This window comes from Festucalex cinctus, chromosome 9, assembly GCF_051991245.1.
Source record: "Festucalex cinctus isolate MCC-2025b chromosome 9, RoL_Fcin_1.0, whole genome shotgun sequence".
NCBI classification, from domain to species: Eukaryota; Metazoa; Chordata; class Actinopteri; order Syngnathiformes; family Syngnathidae; genus Festucalex; species Festucalex cinctus.
The window spans coordinates 23,486,315-23,509,770 of NC_135419.1; the positions used below are offsets into that span (position 1 = coordinate 23,486,315).

General features: G+C 41.2%; 2 protein-coding genes across 2 annotated transcripts; one reads left to right on the top strand and one right to left on the bottom strand.

The window, feature by feature from the left end:
* The first annotated feature begins 2,311 nt into the window (after positions 1-2,311).
* Positions 2,312-16,276, top strand: atoh8 (atonal bHLH transcription factor 8). Its single transcript, XM_077532902.1, has 4 exons — positions 2,312-3,884; positions 3,957-4,112; positions 6,491-6,682; positions 15,715-16,276. The coding sequence occupies exons 1-4, from the start codon at positions 3,270-3,272 to the stop codon at positions 15,739-15,741; spliced, it is 990 nt and encodes a 329-aa protein (XP_077389028.1). The 5' UTR covers positions 2,312-3,269; the 3' UTR covers positions 15,742-16,276.
* Positions 16,277-16,783: 507 nt separating this feature from the next.
* Positions 16,784-23,449, bottom strand: tmem129 (transmembrane protein 129, E3 ubiquitin protein ligase). Its single transcript, XM_077532502.1, has 7 exons — positions 23,116-23,449; positions 22,679-22,737; positions 21,704-21,961; positions 20,827-20,987; positions 20,594-20,753; positions 20,456-20,528; positions 16,784-20,317 (listed from the first exon to the last, which is right to left on the bottom strand). The coding sequence occupies exons 1-7, from the start codon at positions 23,318-23,320 to the stop codon at positions 20,133-20,135; spliced, it is 1,101 nt and encodes a 366-aa protein (XP_077388628.1). The 5' UTR covers positions 23,321-23,449; the 3' UTR covers positions 16,784-20,132.
* Between the last annotated feature and the right edge of the window lie 7 nt (positions 23,450-23,456).

Here is a 23,456-nt window from a genome sequence, read left to right on the forward strand (position 1 = left end):
CAGAAGTAACAAAGTGCTTCAGTTGTATTTAAGGGTGTCAGGCAATTAAAATTGTTAATCGTAATTAATCGCATGACTTCAATAGTTGACTTATGATTAATCGCAAATGTTATATTTGTTCTAAATATACAATAAAATGTATATTTTTTAGTTTTCATACGCAACATAAAAGCAGGAAAAAATGTTAAATAGAAATATGGCTGCATCTTTTAGTTAGAGTAATGTCATAATAATTCATAAAATTGAGTCAAAATTAAAAAGATGTAATGTACTGTAAAAAAAAAAAATAAATCGAATGTGATAATTTGTCTTTAGGTAATTTTTTCTGTCACAAGATGGCATAATTGCATAATTGCAAGACATTGGTGACAGCTCAGTGCAAATTGCTTTTCTTATGAAGAGCTAGCTAATCTTTAACATGAAGTGAAATTCTGCACATTTTTAAAACTTAAACACAGACTGGGGTCAACCCAGTCTTTGCATTATTTTTTTATTATTGCTAAATTTTGACATGTCTGCTGCGTTGCGACTGGAATTCCGCCAGTCCATGCTTTCCAAGTAAGGGGTGTCATTAATCGCATGTTAAAGAAATTGGGAGTTAAAGGAACTTTCAATTAAATCAAAATTAACGCACTAATTTTGATAATTAATTAATTATATTGAGAGCTGCAAAAATATTACATTTTTAAATCAGATTAATCACATCTTAGAATTTTGATTAATCACGATTAATCGCTTAATTAAAAAGGTCGTCGTCATCATGTTCACGATATTTAAATGCAACACATCTGTTAAAAAAGTCAGGTTGATTTCCATTTGTGCAGTTCTAGCACCCTCTGGTGGCTAGTTTTTTTAGTGCACATTAATTTTCATTAGGGATGTTTTGGCCCTTCTATGTTTAAATTCCACACTAATTGTCAGATGAAGGGAAGCATAATATGCCTGTGAAGCAAGTCAATATGTGTAGGAACTCAATGTGTGCATGCATTAACAACATAACATAATAATAGAACAATCATAATAATAATAATAATGTACAAAAGCACAATATTGTGTGTTTTTTAGTATGAGCTCGTTTTTTACAATATTGTGACTTTTTTAAATATCGCCAACCTCCCCACAATATTGTAATAATTATCGTATCGCGAGTGTCATATCGTGATAATATCGTATCGTGACGTTTAGATTTCGTTACGTCCCTACTCTCAACTGTTTAATAAATGGTAGTTATTACTCATACGGCCAGCAGGTGGCAGCAGAGTATAATCGATCAACCAGGACCATGACGAAAACAAGCTCAATTATTCAAAATTCTAAGTAGTTTTGTGAATAATGATGAAGCTTAGCTATATTTAAATGCTAATTGCTGCAAAACGGAAACAAATGTTTTTTTTTTTCCTGATGAAAGAAGAGACTTTAATCTTTCTTTTGGTAGGTTGCATGTTTTTATAGAAATAGAACACAATATTCAGTGGACCTTGCAAAATCAGTCAAAATCTAGTAAAACAGCCGGGAGTGAAAGAGGAGAAGGGGACTGCTTCTTTGAAAATGGCTGGGAGTAAATGAGTTAAAGGGATACTTTACTTATTTGACCATTTTTGACAGTCAAACAAATATTTTGCCAATAATAAATTTGATATTTTCATTATTTTTCATGTACAATTAGTACCTTTAAAAACACATTTTGCAACTTGCTGTCGACTGAAAATGACATCGCAAGTGTTCAGGTAACCAATCACAGCTCAGCTTGTTAATGTCACATGACCAAATCTAGAAAACAGGTGCGCTGTGATTGTTACCTGAGCCCTTGTGATGTCATTTTCAGTCGACAGCAAGTTGCAAAATGTGTTTTTAAAGGTACTATTTGTTCGTGACTAATGAAAGTATCAAATTAATTAACCACAAAATATTAACTTTTTATTGCTAAAATGGGCTAAATAAGTGAAGTATCTCTTTAATTAATTAACCTTTAAATTTGACAGCACTAGTTATATTATTTATACTTACACACTACCATTAGCAATGATGACTAGGGAGATGATTAGGGTGGGGGGCATTGAGGGGTCGCGCACATGGCGCCATTAACGCTGCCACTGACTTGTGCTGCCAATGGAAGAAGCTCGATCCACCTGGAAGAACGAGTGACGTCACAGTGGAAAGTCTTCAGGCAGATGCTTGACAACAATATTTGAGTGCATTTTTTGAATGACCAATAACGAGAGAGAGAGAGAGAGAGAGAGAGAGAGAGAGAGAGAGAGAGAGAGAGAGAGAGAGAGAGAGAGAGAGAGAGAGAGAGAGAGAGAGAGAGAGAGAGAGCGAGAGCGAGAGCGAGAGAGAGAGAGAGCTCTGAGAGACTGGCCAGCCAGTCAGACGCCAAGCAGCCTCAGGTTGAATGTTTGCGTGAACCGCTCCACACGCCGCTCTTCTCCCAGCGGGCTTCTCGGACACTTGGATACAACGCGGAAGGAGCTATTAACAGATTTATTGTCTGTGAGGATCTACAGAGGACATAACGTTACACCGGGCGCGACCAAGAGCCTCATTTCGGGACACCAGAGTGATGGATGGAGGCGCAAAGTCCATTTCGTCCATGTCACCCCAATCTGACCTGCCACTGATGACAACTGTCACGAAAGGTTTGCATGGCTTTAAAACACTGTGTGACATCTTATCTGGACGCAGTTTGATTATTCATTTGTAACATTAGAGTTGTTTTGAGAGGTAATTAACTTTCTTGAGTTTCTACACTGCTTTGCTTTCGGACCAGCAGCTGCAGCTTGACTACTGCTCCTGTGTTTGTACGCGTGCGCGCGCAACAGTGTGGGTTATTCACAGTGCTGCTATGCAGACTGGCTGGAGCCACACTCAGACAGTCACTGCTTCACTGTAGCTCGACTGTGTGTGTGTGCGTGTGTGTGTGTATGCTCGCCTGGACTGCTTTCCCAGAGAGAAACAAAAAAGAAGGGGCGCCACACACAGAGGAGAAAAGCTATCTCTTCTTTCTTCACGCTGTGATCGCAGGGGACGCCTCGTGCGGAATCGCATATGTTCCACAGCTTTGTGTACGAGTGTGGCTTGTTCAGGATGCTGCTATGCAGACAGAGTGGAGCCACACCGAACCTGCTGCTAAAGTTCAAGTAACACATGACAGTGCAGCCCCTGTCAGCACAGCGCAAGCAGTTTGTGTTGCAATTTTCCATGATTTAAACAAATCACAGTATTGTTTTTGTTGAGTTGTTTTTGGCTTATTTTTATTGGGTGGTTGAAAAATGAAGGACCCCCATCCACTTACCAATAACTGGATTAAATCCCCCTGCAAAGACCCAGTGATTACCCCAATGCAAGAGTCTCACAAGAAGTTCAAAAGAAAGTCTCGTGAGCCGAAAAAACTTTTCAGTGGTTTTGAATCGGACAGGATGAAAGCGTACACGGGGGACTTGCTGGAGGACACTCACACGGAGCCTTGTAACATCAACAGGTTGGCCCCGCTCCACAGACACCTAACAGTGTCACATGAGGCCAGTGGCACCGGGATCCTGTCCGGTGTCATGGTAGCGCCGCCGCAGAGCGGCGCTTTAGACATGAGGATCGGGAGCGCCGTCGCTTCCAAACGGTCTCAGTTACCCACCTCTCCGTTCGCCAGTCCAGAGATCATCCACTGGCCCACAGCCATATCTCAACCCCTCTCAAACAGATTCAAAGCAGGCCCCCGCTCCACCTTCCCCGTAACAACGTCCAGCAACATTCGCAGCCTTTCGCCCGACCACCCAACTTTCTCCGTGGACCCATCCATATCAGGACAAACTACAGCTCGGCCCGGCTCGCAAACGTCTTTGAACTCTCAAGGTCATGAACATGGAGAGCATCAAGGTCACTCCCCCAAGGTACAGTGAAAATGATGGCTAAATGATTACTTGATAGATCTGACGTGATATTCTCTTATGCCCTCCTGCCAGGAGTCTTCAAGGAAGCGAACTGGAACGAACGCTGATGGAAGTGGACGTCTTCCGGAGGTCAAAGCCATCCAGCAGACGAGGAGGCTCCTCGCTAACGCCCGTGAGCGAACCCGTGTGCACACCATCAGTGCTGCTTTTGAGGCCTTGAGGAAACAGGTGGGAATTGACAAATTCCAGGGCGTAAAACGTAGAGTACGGTCTCGTGAACTCGCCAAGTATGATCTTCCGAAAAACATACTCAAGAATGCGAATGTCTGTAAATTGGACCTACTGTGTACTTGTTAAATCCCACCGCCTCTGATGCATTGGGATACTTTTCACAGCTGCAGCAACAACGAAGACGCTAATGTAGTGAGACATAACAGAGTTCTTCACCCAACTAAACTCAACAACATCACTGTCAATCACAATCACTGAGATGGCTGAAGTCAAGTGAAAGTCAGCAATTGTGAACGACTACATCACTAATGGTGCCATGTTTTATTTTCATCCTATGAAGTTGAGTTCAAATTTAAATTATCTTTCTTTTTTTTCTTCTTCAAACTTATCTTAGTTAGTCAACTTAGTGCTTAAGTTTCACTAGTATCACAACAAATTCGTATAACTTGCGGCGATAACCACAGCAATGTAATGTTATTTTAATCTGTGCATTTAGAGAAATCATAAACATGCCAGGAGAGATCGATGTTAGCAGCATGTTTGTTAGATGCACCATTCGGAGATGCCAACTTGGCATTTGTGTGCTCACATGATCTGACACCAACTCCAACTTTTCATCGAAGTTTAATTAAAGACAAGATATTTGATCATACGACTGTGTACTCCTAAACACATCTCCAGTCGTAGGAAGATCGTTTTTCTGGCAACAGCTCACACAGCAGTAACACTGAATTTGGCGTTATGTAAACACCACACATATCATATAAGAGACTTAGTCGCAAAATGAGTCATCAGCTGTGATTGTGTGGCAAACAGTAAGGTGTAAAACGACTTTGTGTCCCGAGCCAAGGCTAGCACTAAGTAGCAAAGTGAGCGTCATCAAACAGAAACCAGGCATTTGCTGATTAATGTGCCAAACATTTCCTCAACATTGCTTTTCTCAGCATTTTTTTTTTAGGTACATCAATTAATTTCAGATCATAATTCAGCAATCTCTCAACTCTTTTAATCTTGACAGTACTAGTAATAATTCGGCAGCTTGTTGATTTGAAAGGACAGCAACATGAAAAATCAACTTTTCGGAGCTTATAGCCGTGTTAAAATTCCTTACCAAAAACATGACAGAAAGTGGTGTTTTCCTAAATTCGCCCCTCTCTGAGAAATTCTAGGTCATTCCGCTCTCCAAGCACCAGCCCCTCCCAACCTGAGAAAACGAGCGAGTGCTCACTTTATGACATCATAAGGTGTGGACCCACCCCTGCACCGCATCTGTGGGCTAAATGCACACCCATGTTCTCTGAGATCTTCATGGGATAGTGAAAAAAGTAGTCTTTATCAGTAAATATTCTGTCCAAATGAATTCAAAGCTCTCCGGGTACTCCGGTCTCCTCCCACATTTCAAAGACATTAATGGGAGGTTAATTGGGCCTAGGAATTGTCCCTAGGTGTGCTTGTGAGTGTGGATGGTTGTTCGTCTCTGTGTGCCCTGCGATTGGCTGGCAACCAGTTCAGGGTGTACCCCACCTACTGCCCAAACCCATCTGAGATAGGCTCCAGCACCCCCCGCGACCCTTGTGAGGAATAAGCAGGCAAGAAGATGGATGGATGGGATTAATTCAAATCAATCATTTATCCTTCAGATTTGCAATACCAAAGTGCAATGACAATTGGCTGTCTTAAAATCCGTTCTGGCTGACACTTGTAAACTATAAGTAAAACCTTTGTACTGTTGAACCTAACTGTATGAATAGTACTCTAAGCAGCAAGTCCCCGGTTCGAGACCAGCTCACATTTTTTTCCTTCTCCCTCCCTGCCTCCTCTCCCATGATTTCTTTCGGCAAGGAGCTGTTTTGTTTCAAATGTTTATTGAAGAATTGGCTTGCGCCAAGTTGCGTGGCATACTCAGAGGAGTGCTGAAACGCAGAAGACTCCAACAGCAGTCTGCAGTCGGCTCGCGTATGGCAATCACACGGGGAGGGGCAGGGTTTTACTGAGCCGGGCGTTTTACTTCCGCGTTAGAAAATTGACCAGCAAAACAGCTAATAAAAACTTACATCGCCATGGTGTCAAAGAAGATTTAATCATTATAGGCCTATAGTTAACTGTTGGAAGGGCTTAAAATACCGTGATGTAATCCCTTTAATTTGGAGAATCAGCCAGAGGTGGCTTTGCACGTGCCCGATTGCGTTTGTATCTCCTGCTCCTGCAGAGTCTCCAAAATTCACCAGTAAAACATGACACATTTGTCACCAGTCACTTTCAGGAAAAATGATGATCATCATTGTTTAAGAACACGCTAAGCAATTCCCAATAGCATTCTAAACATGTTAATCTCTCTCCTCTTTCTCTCCTCCTCTGGAACGATTTAATTGCAGGTGCCTTGCTACTCGTATGGGCAGAAGTTATCCAAGTTGGCTATATTACGGATAGCATGCAACTACATCCTGTCCCTGGCTCAGTTGGCCGAGCTGGACTATAGTCCTGACCATGGCAGTCAAAGCTTCTCTCAGTGTGTGGAGCAGTGCACAAGAACTCTGCAGGCTGAGGGGCGGAGCAAGAAAAGGAAGGTGAGGATTCGTTCTTACGCTCAAAATGAATGTTGGTGCGCTTGATACATTTTTAATACGCATTGGCTCGTGATGAAGAGAATCAACGCTTGTGTCATACACAAACAATATATTTTTTTGCGACTTAAGATAAAGAGTGCTTCAGGATGCATACATTAAAAAGGGTGCGATTATTTTGGTAGAATAATGTGAATAATTCATAAGAATGGACAAAAACTTTCATTCAGCCCGTGTGAATTTGAGCTCCTGCCTGTTCCCTTCCTGCCCAGTTTGCGGCATTCCAACCATCGCGCTGCTGACTCATTCTTCCTTGATTACCACTTGTGCCTCATCCTGGATAGCAAACCCTTGACTGCAGTGTAGTGTTTTATTTTCTGATACTTAGACCACTGCAACCGTGTCTTCTCCTGATGTGATTTTTATCAGAATAGCACTTTATATCAGGTTTTTCTTTCACGCACGGCGTGACACAAACATGAATCCGATGGTGTTAGATTAGGACTCTTAATGATTAGATAGATGACTTGAGCTAGGCCGTTGTCATCTTTTGTTGGTTTCTATTGAAAAAGGTCCCACTTTTCAGTGGCTTTTCTTTGGCTACTGCTTGTGTTGAGCTAGACACGACGATAGCTGTAACTTCGATCTTAATTGAATGTAAGAGTGGAACATGAGGGTGAAAAAAAAAACTTGGATTACTTCAATAATCACTCAGATGAATTAAACATGAATGCCAGCATGTAAGCACTTGTTCACGTTCTTCTCTTTTTCTTTTTTTTCCTTTTTTTTTTTGCTGCTTTCATGTAGCCTACTATTTAGTTAGCTGACACTGTGGTGGAAACACAACCTTGGTTAGGGTTTACCAAAGCGTACTGTGTTGAACAGAAATGACCTGAGCTGGTTGGTGGAAATGTGGTTGAGGCGCCTTTTGTTGCTACTCACCGCTAGTGATGGGCATTACAGTTCTTTTAGGTGAACTGAATCACTAGAATCAGTTCATTTAAAAGAACCATTCAAAAGATTCGTTTACCGTTCACTGTCACTCGCTCTATTTTGTTTTTATGCGCTTTCCCCCACCCCAGTACGTGGACGGACACCACATTAGCCATTAGCTTGGAGAAACACATGATAATGAAAGCTTGTCCCCGCCAACACGGAAGTAGTGGTGTTTCTTTGAGTAGTTCCTTCCTTGGAAAATCGTGAATCACTCGTGGCAAGACTACAATCACTCACTCACTGAACTGGTATGGCAGTACGTTCACTCAATGAATCGTACGCAAATGGGAAATGGAGGTAAATGCACTTACTGATCTATTCGGGAACCAGAAATGGCAACACGTTTGCCCACTGACTCGTTCACTTACTGATCCGTTCATGTCTTCGCGAACGGGAAGCTTCCTCAGTGACTCCTTCCTGAACACCAATAGTGAGGCTGCATGTGTAGTAAAATCCCGCCCACGTCTGATGCTAGCTTCTGATTGGTCGTTCGCGAAGACTGACGGCATGAGCGTGGCTGCTCTCAAATTAACTGAGAAGAGAACGAATCACTTCAAGAAGTGACCCGTTCACTCATGTTCACTGAAAAGATTCGTTCTAAAGAACGAATCGGTCGTGACCGACACAACATTACTCACCGCGTCACAGTTCAACTATACAGTGGACTGGAGAGGAGGCTTTTGATAACCTCAAAGCTTACAGCCTCGAAAAGCGGTTTCTTTTACTTTTTTGTTTTTTTTTGTTTCTTTTTAAGTATTAACTTATTCAAAGCCAAAAACGAGTAAACATGTTTTTTAATACGTTGTCCTTCACTCCCAAAGGCTAACATGATGGTACCGCCATCTTCCTGCTACTGCTGCCCAAAGGACAACTTTGCAAACTTCGTTAGCACCTGGTATTCCTCGTAGCTAGTGTCGGCCTAATGATTCGACTGCCGCTTACCTTCCACAGCTGGAGCCTGCAGGTGATACGTTGAGTCCCATCACCGCTGGTTGCCTTCTGTGTCACTCTCACAATATTTTATTTTTTCATTATTATTTTCTTACGAGTTCCTCCTGCCGCTCGTTAGCCATTCTGACCTATGGCTCCGAGTAACTCCCACTAGCCGCTATCGTTACTGCTCCTGCTAACTCCGTCTTGCACGTCTTTTGGTGTCACTCGGGGGGTTCTTCCCAGCTGCCAAGTTGCGTTGTTCACCGAGATGCTCGTTCACCCGCTATATCAAATAATAATTGATAGTAGACTTGCGACGTGTAGCCTCTTGGAGTCACCATAATGCATGCTTCAAAATGCACGATTCAGCTGCTTTATTTCTTTTTGATTTAGCAACATCTAGTGGTGAACGTTTACACACTGTACCATTAACTACAGTCTTCCCTCGCTATAACGCGGTTCACTTTTCGCGGTCTCGCTGTATCGCAGATTTTTTTTTAAGTGCAATTTTGCACATTTTTTTACAGTAATATACCCATTTTATAAAATTTATGAAGGTTTGAACATTGTCAAAGTTTGAACAAGAGAGAAATGTGAGAACATGTAAATGCCTCAATGAGAAAAGTGTATAAATTGTGCGGTCGGGGATTTTAGAGCCTTAAAACATTTATAAGAATTGTAAAACATAAAGCTAACTACTTCGCGGATTTCATTTATTGCGGGTATTTTTTGGAACCTAACCCCAGCGGAAAACGAGGGAACACTGTATACGGATGTGATCTTGGAAAAGTTGAATAAATTCCATAATTCCATTTAAAAAAAAAAAAAGAAGTCAAAATTTCATAGAATATAGATTCACTTTCTGTCAACTGAAGACGACATCAATGTTGCTCAGGTCTCAGGTAACAGCCAATCACTGCGCATCTTCAGAAAACAGGTGCACTGTGATTGGTCATTATCTGAGCCCTGTGATGCCATTTTCAGTCGACAGCAAGTGGCAAAATGCCCCCCCCCGGATGGATAAACATGACTGGATTTTGCTTCATAACTCATATTCCACAAATGTACTGTAATATTAATCAGAATGTCAGGTTTAAATGGAGCTACTGTATATATAGTAGGGATGTAATGATATCCAAAGGTCACAATAAGATATCACGATATGAAGCTCACGATATGATAATTATCACGATACTGTGAGGGAGGGTGGCAATATTTATAAAAGGTCTCAATATTGAAAAAAAAAAAGAGCTCACACTAAAAAAAAAAAAGCACTAACATCAATGTTATTATTATTATTATTATTGTTTTATTATTATTATGTTATTATTATTATTATTATGATATGTTGTTAATGCATGCACACATTGAGTTCCTCCAAGTATTGACTTGCTTCACAGGCATATTACGTTCCCCTTCATCTGAAAATTAGTGTCGATTTTAAACATAGAAGGGCCAAAACATCTCTCATGAAAATTAAATTGCACTAAAAAAAACTAGCCACCAGAGGGTGCAAGAACTGCACAAATGGAAATCAACCTGACTTTTTTTTTTTAAACAGATGTGTTGCATTTAAATATGGGGTATATGCCACGGAAGAGGCAGGACGTGATTTTGCACAACAGTTTATTTCCGGTCCGGGTTGGGAACGCGCAACCAAGGGGCACAAAGTCGGAAGCACAATTATTTTTGACGCAGCCCACACGTCGCAAACCGAACCGGAAACAAACTGATGTGCAAAAAACAGTCCCGCCTCTTCCGTGGCATGTACCCCATTGTGAACATGACGACGATATTGTGGCCGTTTTAATATCACGATATTGCGCTTATCGTTACATCTCTAATATATACTGTATGTAAGATGTTTTGCAACATTGCTATGCACTAGTAAAAGCTTACCTTCAACACACATGTGGCCACAATCGCTTATCTTTTCCTTGACAAATGTGCTTGTCCGGGCCTAGGAGCTATTGAGCTCAAAAGTTCATATTTACAGAAAAAAAATTGTTAAAAATAAGTGGAGGTCTAAAATGAAAAAATAAAAGGTGTGCATCATATAAGACATGCCACTGTGATGCAGCATTGGTTTGGGGTCAATAGGTCACATGGCCTGGGAGCTATTGAGTTCAAAAGTTAATATTTACAGATATAGAGGAAAATTCATTTTTAAAAAGAAGTGGAGGTCTAAAATGAAAAAATAAAAGGTGTGCATCATCAATCAGACATGCCACTGTGATTCAGCATTGGTTTGGGGTCAATAGGTCACATGGCCTGGAAGCTATTGAGCTCACCTTCACTGTGACCAATCGTCTGATTTTGGCCACAACACAGGTCAGGTGTTGTACTAAAATACAACTCCTAAGTGATGTTTTTCCTCAGATTCTTGGTCAAATTCCGAATTGTATGCCGCAAAAGGTATAACTACAGAGGTTACACTGTATGTGCCTAAAATTTATTATATAATTTGACTTTTAATTATACCTACATTCCAATCATACCTGTCATGAAACCACACTAATTTATCAAATGTACATTATATATATATATATATATATATATAAACAATAATACATATATTATCGTACATTGTAGCATCAAGCTTCACATTTTTCTCCTTAAGATGAAAACTGAGGGCTTTCCCCCTGCTAGCAGGCCGTCTCTCTGCGTGCATGCCAGTGAGCGCGCATGCATGTGTGAGTGTGCGTTCTCAAAGTCCCAGACACCAGATGTTTAGAGTGGAAGGGAAGTGGAGCTGGCGCCACGAAGGGCAGAGGGCAGTGAAAAGGCACGCGAACTGAAACCACACACGCACACATTCACACGCATGCACGCACACACTTGGCACATTCCCCAGCAGCCTTTCCAACACATTCCCCCACTCTGCCTCGCCAAGCCATCTGCTCCAACAAGAAGAGGAAAAACACAGTCATCATCAGTTTGTCAGACAGCAGCAGCTGGTGGAAAGACAGCAAGAGACCAGAGGGGGGGAGAGAGGAGGAAGAGGTGCGTGTGTGCGTGATGAGGAGTTGAGTGTCTGGCAAAAATGATTTTTTTATTTTTTATTTTCTCAGAGACGCAAAGTCTGCGTACGCAGCGAGCAGGAAAAACACAGTTTTGTTTCATTTTGGTTTCATGCCATCATTGCCTTGAGGAATTTCATCAGCTTACAGTATAGACTCATGTTGTATATCGTTTATGTGCGTGTTTCTTTTCAACTAATAAAAAGCAGCATTAACTCCACAGGTCCCCTCAGGTCAATTATGTGCCTGTGTGATTTTTTGTTTAGGTTTTTTTTTTTTTTTTTTTTTGGGTCCCATCTCTATCCTGCAATCAACAGCGTAAAACTTTTGCTGCTCAGCGTCAATCAGTATTGACATTTCACCGTAGGGTTTAGCTGTCAGCTCACTCTTGACCCTAATGAGGACAAGTGGTGCAGAAAATAGTAAAGAAAGGTTTGTCAGAACACTAGAGGATGCCACATTCTCTTCAAGTGTCCATCTTCATCTAATACTAGGGATGTCACGATAAGGGCAATATCGTGATATTAAAACTGCCACAATATCATCGTCGTCATGTTCACAATATTTAAAAGGAACACATCTGTTAAAAAAAAAAAGTCATGTAGATTTTCATTTGTGCAGTTCTAGCACCCTTTAGTGGCTAGTTTATTAGTGCAATTTAATTTTCATTAGGGATGTTTTGGCCTTCTATGTTATCAGTATCAACCACAAGATGTGCAAAGTAGCTTTAGGTCAAAAGTCAAACCAAGTCAAGTCAAGCCATCCTTATTTATATATAGAGCTCATTCACAAGTTGCTTCTTTAAGGCATAACTGCCCTGGTAAAAGTCATGTTACTTAACTGTATAGGCGCCTTAAAGGCTAGGACAGGGTTCACCAAATTCCGGTCTTTGAGGTCTCGAGTCCTGCAGGTTTTAGATGTTTCCGCTTACCAACACACTTGATACTAAAGGTCAGGATCGTTATCAGGCATTCTGAGGAGCTGATTATACGAATCAGCAGGACTCTGGACCTTGAGGACCGGAATTGGTGAACACTGGGCTAGGACATTGGTCACCTTACAATTTACATATTGCCAGTGTCGGGCCAAAACCTCCAAAATCGTCACTTTTCAAGAGACCCTAAAAACAGAATATTTGTTCAACCAGTAACATTGCAAACATTTTCAACAGTTAATACTGGTCAATAATTTGTAAAAATAAAATAAACACCTACACTAATGTAGATTTTTGAAAAATTGTGACGTGTGGTTTTGGCCCAACGGCAGCGATAAGTACAGTCCCTATGACTGAGCCAGGAGAGTGGATACATCGTTTTGTTTTGACCAATTCTTAAGTCTCTTAGTCGATGAAATGCTGAATTATGTTTCTATCTGCTTCAGGAGCTAAGATATCAATTATTTAATAGGCATTGACAAGGAAAACTTCAGGTTTTCGTGGGTTTCTCAAAAGTCACAGAAAGGTTTTAGAGGCATGTTTTGCCAGCCGCTTTAAGATTAATGGGTTAAACCAAATATACCACAATCTATCTTCCCGAAACACATTACAGGTATTTCAAAGTTGCTTTATATTTAAATGTGGTCTCGAAATGGCGCCCTGCAAGGCCAACGTGTTTGTGACCTCTTCCTGACACCAACTTTTGTTCTTTTGTTTTTCTGTTGCCATTATGTTGTATCTACAGTTCAGTGTTTGCCCTCTGTCGTATTGTGAATGAAGGGGTAGATAATAAGCTTCATCATTGCTCTCTTTTTGTGTGTGCGTGTGTGTGCGTTTGTCCGTGCATGAATGCATGTGAGTTTGTGCTATTTAATTAACCTGAAACCTATTAAAGGTCCCATACCCTTCACCTTAACCGGGTACTTAAGAGTCCTGCCAGAGTCGTGAAGTTGTCAGGAGATCAGAGGAAGGATCAAAGGAAAGAAAGATGAAGCAAAGTGAAATCCAGCACCAACCAGACACCTCCCACAGGGTTACATAGCAACAATCTTTCACCAACCCCAGAAACCTCTAAATTCCAACAGATTAGGGAGACCTCAAGAGACCAGAGGAAAGATTAAAGAAAGGAAGAAAGGATAGATTAAGCAGAGTGAGATCACCATCCTACACTGATTCAGCGACCAACAGGAGAAGAAAATTCTGTTTAAATTTCAGTAGATGCTGGTGTGGTGGATCTGGCATGCATGAGAACCTCCACCAAAGAGGGGAGCCATCAACCTCGGCCTGGCATGCCAAGCGCAACTCCCGCAGGGCCCCCCAGGCCGCAGCAGCGCCAGGGCACAACCCCCCAGACCCCGCGGGGGCCACCGACCGATGAGCCAACCCAGACGCCCGGAGCACCCCTGCCCCGGACACGGCCCGCTCCCCAGGCCCAACGCAGCAGAACGGAGCATACGGCAAGCCTCCCCAGCACCCTACCAGCTCCACAGCCCCCACGATGCAGAGAGGGCACAGGCGCCCACCCCACCTCCAGCCGCATAGAAGGGCGGAACACTGGAGAGGGAAGGAGAGGAAGGAGCACCGGGGGAGGGGCGGCACCCCAGAAACCCAGGCCGGGCACAGATGGGGGACCACAGCACTGCCTGGCACTGCGGTCTGCCCCAACTGATAGCTCCCCACCCCGACTTACCCGTCCCTCCTGGTTGTGAGGTGCTTTAAAATTGGAGGGCAGTTGCAGGGCAAAGACGGTCTCGCCACCTTACCTTACCCACCCCTCCAAGGAATTTGTTATGTGCCCTATGTGTCATTTACAGAGTGTATTGTGCAAAGCTAGTGAAATTAGTTAAGAGGAGCAACCAGCGGGGCTCTCCCAACCCGGCGGGGGGCAGGAGGCGCAGAAGCATTGGATTACTGTAATGCACTTTATTTTGGAATCAGCCAGTCCTCCCTCCAGCGTCTCTAGCTTGTCCAAAATGCTGCTGCTCATCTCCTAACTGGTGCCCGTAAGAGGGAACACATAACCCCTATCCTGGCCTCTCTTCATTGGCTGCCCGTGAAATTTAGAATCCACTTTAAGATTCTTCTGTTTTCAAATCTCTAAATGGTCTTGCCCCACCTTATTTCGCTTTAGAGGTACCGACTTGGGTCCTCTGGCACATTATCTAAAGCCAACAGCCTCAATCCTGGGTGTCAAGATAGACAGTGACTTTAAACTGGACCGACTCAGCAGCACTTAGACATGGTAATCCATGCCTTTGTTACATCTATGCACTTTATTTTGGAATCAGCCAGTCCTCCCTCCAGCGTCTTCAGCTTGTCCAAAATGCTGGTGCTCATCTCCTTACTGGTGCCCGTAAGAGGGAACAGATAGTCCCTATCCTGGCCTCTCTTCACTGGCTGCCCGTGAAATTTAGAGTCAACTTTAAGATTCTTCTATTTGTTTTTAATCTCTAAATGGTCTTGCCCCACCTTATCTCGCTGAGCTCTTGCACCCCTACACACCTGCCCGGTGCCTCTGGTCACCAGACCAGACTCAAATGGAGGTACCGAGGGCTAAGCGGAGGCTTAGAGGAGATCGAGCCTTTACTGTTGCCGGTCCCTCCCTTTGGAACAACCTCCACTAAATATTAGGCAGTCCCCCTCTTTATCCTCTTTTAAAACACGTCTTAAAACACATCTGTATTCTTTGGCTTTTGGCGCACCATGAGACTTGTTTTTGGTGTTTTGTAGTGTGTATGAGTTTGATGTTTAGTCTGCTTATTTATGCATTTATTTATTTATTTATTCACTCGCCTACGTCTTATTAATTTACTGATGTAAAATGTATTGTAAAAAAACCCATAAAAAAACGTGTATACGCACTTCAAAATGTTTGCTCTGTTCTTGTTTTGTTACTTTATTCTTTACTGCACAACCGATATTTATGTTTATGTACAGTACGTTGTATACAGCAATGCCTGTTCTTATAGCGTTTTATAAATAAAGGAGTTGAGTTATAGACCACACGAGTGTGCGCACATCAGGTGATGGACAAATACTGCTCAAGGAATAACGCGCTGATGTGAAAGGACCGACCTTTTTATCTACCAAGCTTGTCGTTTTGTGCGCAGAAATGAATATGGCAATTTACGTCCATGATTTTATCTCGGCAGGTTGGAAGGATGCCAGAGGATATTTGAAGAATTTTACAAGAAGCTTCTCTCCTGATGCAGACTAGACACAATTTCACTTCTATGTGAACGAGCCATTCACAGCATCAAGTGGCAGATTTAATAATGTATTCGTGTTAACAAATTTTTAATGCATTTTTATTTAAGTAACAAATGCCCCAACTATGTAACAGATCAAATGTTCAGTTATGTTTGTAAAACGTCTTTGTAGCTGGTGACGAACATGCTAAGTTGTTTGTTTTTTTCTGTGGAAAATTTAGTGTCCTTGTATTTTGGATGACTGTAATTAAGCTAGCAATGTCAAGATAAAATGTTTTCAATATAAGACTGACCATGTTTACACTAGAATACACTTCATACACTTATGAACTTCATTTTCCCCCCGTTTGTTATGCACTACTAAAAGAAAATATCATGGTTCCTTGATGCAAATTCCAAAATAAATGCGAATTTTTAAATCGGAATCTATCTTCATAACAAAATGCAGTAATTTTACAATGTCAGAAATGCAAATAAAAATGTGTAAGACATATGTTTGTTTCAATGGAAATGATTGTCCACTGGTGTTCTTTCAACGAAATTCATTTTCATACCTTAGTGCAGGGGTTACCAACGTGGTGCCCGCGGGCACCAAATAAGTAGCCCACCAGGCCGCTTCCAAAAAATAGCTTACCAGTGATGGGGCATGGTGATTTTCTAGGAATGTTGTATAAATGATCATTCGAAAAGCTCAAAGCAAAGAAAGATTTATAGAAATAAAGTATTTCATATTAGTATACATAAATCTGTTTTGTAACTATTGAAAGAAATTTAACATGATCAGGGTTTTCACATACAGCAAATGTTGTTCATTATTACGACTGCTACTAAAATTTTTTTTTAGAATTGATTATCCTCGTGATTATTCAGGTAATAGCCCGTTCCGAGGTAGAAATTTTTGTCAGCAAATTTTCGACATTACACATGACAGGAATCGTATTGACAAAAGTTTCTTCAATTGGATGGTTTATACAAACAACATTTCGGCTTCATGGATTTGACACAGACAGCGTACCTTTTCGCCTATTTTATTCAAACGTTTCAAGAAATAAATACATTTCCTAGGTTCACAATGTGTGTACTTATGTCACCCAATTATTGCTCTAGTCACATATATTACAATTTCCTCTCTTTACCAGCTGTTGACGATAACAATAATAACATATCACAAAAAAAAATGACATGAACCGCAGATTTCAGCATTGGTCATACAACGTGATTTGCTCATCTAAATGTCAATAATAGAAGAATAGTTTTCTTGTACCATACATTTAATGTTTACATGTTTTTAACTGAACACAACATGTAAACGTCATAGTGCAAAGTGGAAAAAGCATGTTAACGTTTGAGGTCAATACATTTCTGATGTTTCTTGAAGTTTGAGAACAGACCAACTATCGCGAGGAATTTTGGAGCCTTACTTTTGGCAAAATGTTTCATTTCAATAATATTTTTGGGATACTGGTTGAGGTCATGCCACAACATCTCACTCAACTCTCCCACTCCAAAAGGTGTCATTTTCTTATTTACTTGTCCTGTTGCATTATTCGTCATCTTTTGAGCTTCAATTCGCAGACAAATGGTCTGGAGTTTTTCTACAAATTTGTCTTGATCAACTTGGAAATGTATTTTTCAGTTGATGATAGCAATGGGTCCAGGCCCTGAGTTAGCAAAACCATCTCAAACCATGATAACATCTTTACCATATTCTAAAGGTTGAGATGAGGTTTTATAGGTGGTGTGCTGTGGCTTATTTATCTCCACACAGCCCGTCCCCTTCTAGGGCCGGGAAAAGACGTCAACAGAATTAGTTGACCACAAAATAAAATAAAAAATAAAATAGGTGGACACAAATGGTTGCCCCGTGGCTTTGCAAGCATTTCCAGTTCCCATGAACGTCATTTCTACTACGAATGACCTTTTCACAGCCCATCAGCACACTCTATTGATGGGACGTTGATACTGCAGTCAATGACGTCAAGGATGGCCGCAGTGATTTATTTATTTATTTTTTGCGAGATGCCATTCCTGATGCCACCTAGCCATTTTTGTCCAGGTTTGGGACCGGTTGTGGCTGAGATTTGGGTCCAGCGAAAAGGGTCATGCCCATGTATCAACTAGGATGCCTTTTTTAAGAGATCCTTTTAGAAGCATTTGCAGCTTCATACAAGCAAACTATTGTTAATTGTAAGTCATGAGAGAGCTCTTTTGTGCAAAGCATGATTCACATCAAGAAATAGCGAACAGAAATCTTTTGTTTTTTAGCAGGCAGGGCAACTTTCAATCTCATCAGTTGATTGGACACTTGGTTGGCAGACTAACATTATTAACCTTTGGAGACGTCACTAGCCTATAGGTTTACAAAGTTTTTCTACCCTGCAATATAAATGTTTACATGCAATAAAAATGTAATTGCTTGTGTTGGATTAGTTTAACTAATTAGCTCCCCAAAATGTATAAATACGTCAAGTTTTAAATGTTTTAAGTGTCCCAAAGACGTATTTATACATATTTTTGTTTGTTTGTTTGTTTGTTTGTTTTTTATGCCAGAGCATAGAGAAGGCTTTGATGCAGTCTCTACTGCAGAAAATGGTTGAGTGGCAGCAGAGTATAAGAGATCAACCAGGCCATGTTAAAACGAGCTGATTTCCCCACAGTTCTAAGCAGATTTGTGAATAATGATTAAACTTAGCTATGTTCTATTGCTAATTGCTGCACAGCGGAAACAGACTGGACTATACTTTTTTTCCTGATAAAAGAAGAGACTTTAATCTCTCTTTTGGTAGGTTCCATTTTTTTATAGCAATAGAACATAATATTCCGCGGGCCTTGCAAAATCAGTAAAAATCCAGGAAAATACCAGTGAAAATGGCTGGGAGTGAATGAGTTTAAGAAGACTGTGTTTGTCTAATGCATGAACGTAAATGGCAATTAGATCACATTTTATGATCAATTCTAAATCCAGGTCATTCTAAAGGGTTGACATACATTCTCTCGCAAATCTAACGAGCTAGCTTAAACCTCAGTTATGTTAACAAAGATGTATTGATCATCCTGAGCAGTTGGATGGATGTTGATCCTTAATCAAACTACTGTATATATTTTGTCTTTGTCTCAGATGCCTGGGAGTGAATGAGTTTAAGAAGACTGTGTTTGTCTAATGCATTAACATAAATGGCAATTAGATCACATTTTATGATCAATTCTAAATCCAGGTCATTCTAAAGGGTTGACATACTTTCTCTCGCAAATCTAACGAGCTAGCTTAAACCTCAGTTACGTTAACAAAGATGTATTGATCATTCTGAGCAGTTGGATGGATGTTGATCCTAAATCAAACTACTGTATATATTTTGTCTTTGTCTCAGATGCAAGTATTTTGTAAAATAACAGAACCCCCCCACCAATAATATTTATAAAGGATAACTGTATGGGCAGAGGTCAACCACAAAGGCACTGAGGTTTGCGACTTTGCATGTTGTGTTGACACAAGCAGCAGTTTCATCAGTTTGAAAGTGGTGATGATGATGATGATGATGATGATGATGATGATGTCTAGTTATGAACAATGGTGGCCCCCAAAGTCATTAATGTGGATGCTGCCACTGCTGTCCTGAAGTGCACATTTATTCGGTCTGTATATACTGTACAGTGGAACCTCGAAGATTAAACACATTCCTTTCCCGGATGTGGGCCGACCTTTAATTTGTTTGGATTTAGCAACCTTTTTTTTCCATTGTAAATAATGATAAAACCATTATTATTCATAGTCGGCTTTGCCAATATAAACACTACAATGTAAAAATATTACATTGCAAATCTCCTAACATGAATAAAAGAAAAAAAATGAAGGCATAATGAAAAAAGTTATTTGGTTGCAAATGTGTCTCATGATTCTCATTTGATATAACAAGAATAAGTTTAAAAAAAAAAAAAAAAAAAAAAAAAGCTAAGAATGAAACCATCTTCCTTAAATGTGACAGTGATGCTAGTCTTTTTTTTTTTTTTTTTTTTTTTTTTTTTTTTTTAAATGAATGTGTACTTTCTTAATCCAACTTGTGTTCTTCTCTTTACAATCTTACTGAGGCTACTCCTTTTAGAGTACATGCAGGACTTTAGTGGCTGCACGGTACAAAGATGATTTTTTGAAGGTTACCGGTTTTACTCTCCGTTTGCTCTCAAGCCATTGTGGTAAGACACTCTCAACATAAGTTCTGTATTGTCATTTGTCTGCATTACACCTACCAAAACCCTCTTATAAAATGTCAAGACTCAGTAACTTCAGCATTACTATATATCACGTAAACAATGTTCCTTGACGAAGCAATTATTCCTTTAACAACTGTTGTGTGTTGCGTGTGTCAGCGTACCAAACAAACATCCAGTATACAGAATTTGGCTCGACAGGTGGGGCAGGGGACTTGGCTGGACAACCAGGTCTCGGGTCTTTGTTGGTCTTGTCGGCTGGCGAACCATCGACCCATGCAGGACAAACACAACATGGGTCTGCAGAAACACTGACCGCACTCCGACTCAACGTGGCCTCCTACATAACACAGCAGTTCCAGTTAGGTGCTATGACATCATCACAATCATTTTGTGAAACTGAGACCATGAAACATGGAAATAGAACATCCCAAAACATGCGCATCAAAGTGTGCACTAATAACGCTCGCTCACTTACCATCTCCATGGCAAAGTCTGACCAGCTTGGTGGTAGCTGTGGTCTGCAAACAGCCAATACACACCTCCACCTCCTGCATATGCACAGCAAATTTGTTTATGTTTGATCATCTCCACCAGCAATGGCGACATCCACTACCTGTCCACTGGGGAGCGAGTAAGGCGGGTTGAGCTCCACGTGAGCTCGGAACGTTTCCAGGAAACGCTCGCTAATCGTTTGGTGAATGACTACGTTAGCCGAGTTCCTGATGGGCGCATGGAGCTTCTCACTGAACTCGGCGTAATCTGTTGAGTTCACGCTGGGGGCAAACAAAATGGCTGAAAAGGCTTTTGAGCAACGGACATGCAGTTGGGACTGTTTTGGACTCGTACCTGATATGAAACGGTCGAACAGCAGGGTTGATGCTGTGCACTCGAAGAGTGAGCAGCTGTATGGGAGAGGTTGAGTCGGGACTCAGCTGGTGCTGCCTGGACTCCGTCACGGTCACGTGACAGTCACTCTGCGCAGCCAAGCGGATGTTGTAGGTAGTCACCTGCTCATAAGGGAAGCAATATCAACATGAGGGACGTTCAATACCACTTTTGAGCAGTCACTGATATTGATACCTTGATACTTACAAGAAAATAAAGGCAGATCATTTTAAATAGACCTACATATCCCAAAATAGTATTTTCCTTAAGAGTGCATGAATTGAATGGCAAATTCCTATTCTTGAAATTTCTAGTTCCTGACCACAAGAGGGAGACAGATACTGTCGTCTATCAGCTGATATCCTCCTGACTACCAGCAATTCAAATTTGTCCTCTATATTGGACCATTTTAAACCTGAATATCTCCCACCCAGTGCATACAATTGAATTAAAACCTTTTGTGCTCTACAGAAGACATTCAATGCTTTCCAATGATACCAAAATGTGTAGGGGTGGGGCTTGCATGTAGTTGCATGTAGTTGTAGTAATGAATGCACCTTGAACATAACCAACCGCTGTCAAGCTAAAGGATCATCTGTGGTCAAAATGAAGTGTGATTAATTTGCATTAATAAATGATTAATGCGATATTTTTTTTTTGATTAATCAATGAGTTAAAGCTTTAAATGACAGCACTACTCATAATCATCTTTTGATGCCAAATCCAAATATTGTCAGCCTGCAGCAAAAAAAAAAAAAAAGAAGTGATAGTGGAATATGAACCCTAAAGCCCATTTTGTTTCATGCTACAGAACAAAAGTAAAGATACGCAAACAGACCTTTAACACCCAGCTGTCAGTGACAATAACTCTGGCTCCAGGTGCGCCTGTAGCGAACTTGTCGATGCGTCTGAACTCTGTGTTGATGCTGCTGGCCACTGAGCCCCAGTTGGAATAAGGAGGACTCACATGGGCCTGCAGAGCTCTGCTGATGGGATGGTTGTGCCAGCGTCGGCGGGACCAGTAGAAGATGCGTGTACAGCTGGCCAACAGGACGCACACAGACAGGATGACAAACACCCTCCAGTTGTCACTCATCTAGTGGGGCATAACATCACAAAACAGCAGATGCATTTTGTACAAATTAAAAATGTGTGGTGAAGAAGTGTATACTATACACTCAGCTCAGAAACATTAGCATAACATTCAGAGTTTAAAATGCTAGTTCCCAGAATCCGCCATTGCACAAACCATCAAATAAAACACTATTGCTCAGGGAAGTAAACTTATAATGTAAGATACAGTATGCAAGGATTTGGTGATACCACATACAAATTATAGTGGGTTGATTAGAGCGGACATGCAAGCAATGTGCGTGTGTCTTAACTCACTGAACACAAGACTGACTGAGTGACCGAACCCCTGGCGTTCTGCTCAAAAATGTCCCTTGGTATGAATGTGCATTCGTATATATGTGCTCTGTGATTGGCTGACGGCCAGTCCAGGGTGTACGCAACCTCTCACCCAATTGTCAGCTGGGATAGGCTCCAGCTCATTGTGACCACCTGAGTGAGTAATAGGATAATAAGAAATTATCTCATTTTACTTCATGCCACATAGAAAGAGATTGGTACGTTTTGTCTAAGTTGTAACAAAAGGATAACATGACATCACAATGCCATCAAATCTATGTTGATTGAAATGTGTTTACGCTTGGTTTGTTATCATAAAAACGATCAGCCTGTGTTGCCATGGCGTTTAGCCTTTCTAAAAACAGTGGAGTGAATTCCGTGAGACAGAGAGAAGACAGTTTACCTGGTCTATGTATTTCAGATATTTCTCCGGAGCAGCAATACACATCCCCATGTAGTAACCTGCACAGATGGACAACAGATGCCTGTTCTTAAGTAGAACATATCCATACACACACACACACACACACTGAAAACATTGTTTTTCATTTGCTACCACAACTGTTCTGTCAGTTAGTCACAAAACAAACACAAATTTTGATGTGGTGTACTGAATGATGTGTTATGACTTCACTTTTACATGTCACAGTCAGTGTCTATATCACGTATTGGTAGCAGGAAGGGAGTTGTCAAAATGACATAATTATTTTGGTCAGAACTAAATTGGCTGTCACTCCACGCTGTATAGCTACGACTAAGCACGTGCTCTTATTTAAAGTATAGACTGTAATGTAGCAGGCAAATTTAAGAGTTTTAATGAAAGCCTGTTATGAATAGTACCGAGTGGTAATGCGGAGTGGACCAGCAGTGTAGTGCTACTCCTCTTGACGTGGTAGTGTACGAAATCCATGTCTTCACTTCCCAACCAAGACGAAAATAGGTTTTGGACAGTCAAACCGGCCGAACGAAACTCATTCGGTGTAAATACGAAGCACAGGGAGAAAACTGTATAGGCCAACGTGAACGTCAACTCCGAGCTTTCCATATTTTGGTCAACTGAAGTGTTGACATCGACAGTTGGCAGAACTTCCGCTCCCACTGTTGTTGCCTGATGAGGGGAGGTTCTTCCTCTTCTTCTTTGTGACAAAGATGTAGAACACACGAAGTCGGAAGCATACTGC

Bases quoted from the DNA above. Each gene is read 5' to 3' on its own strand.
- tmem129 (XM_077532502.1), bottom strand. From the start codon at position 23,320: ATGGAAAGCTCGGAGTTGACGTTCACGTTGGCCTATACAGTTTTCTCC. The intron at 21,962-22,678 runs GTAAACTGTCTT...ATGCCCCACTAG, and splicing joins ATCTGAAATACATAGACCAG to ATGAGTGACAACTGGAGGGT. The intron at 20,318-20,455 runs GTAAGTGAGCGA...TGTGTTATGTAG, and splicing joins CAGACTTTGCCATGGAGATG to GAGGCCACGTTGAGTCGGAG.
- atoh8 (XM_077532902.1), top strand. From the start codon at position 3,270: ATGAAGGACCCCCATCCACTTACCAATAACTGGATTAAATCCCCCTGC. The intron at 4,113-6,490 runs GTGGGAATTGAC...ATTTAATTGCAG, and splicing joins TTGAGGCCTTGAGGAAACAG to GTGCCTTGCTACTCGTATGG. The intron at 6,683-15,714 runs GTGAGGATTCGT...TTATCTCGGCAG, and splicing joins GGCGGAGCAAGAAAAGGAAG to GTTGGAAGGATGCCAGAGGA.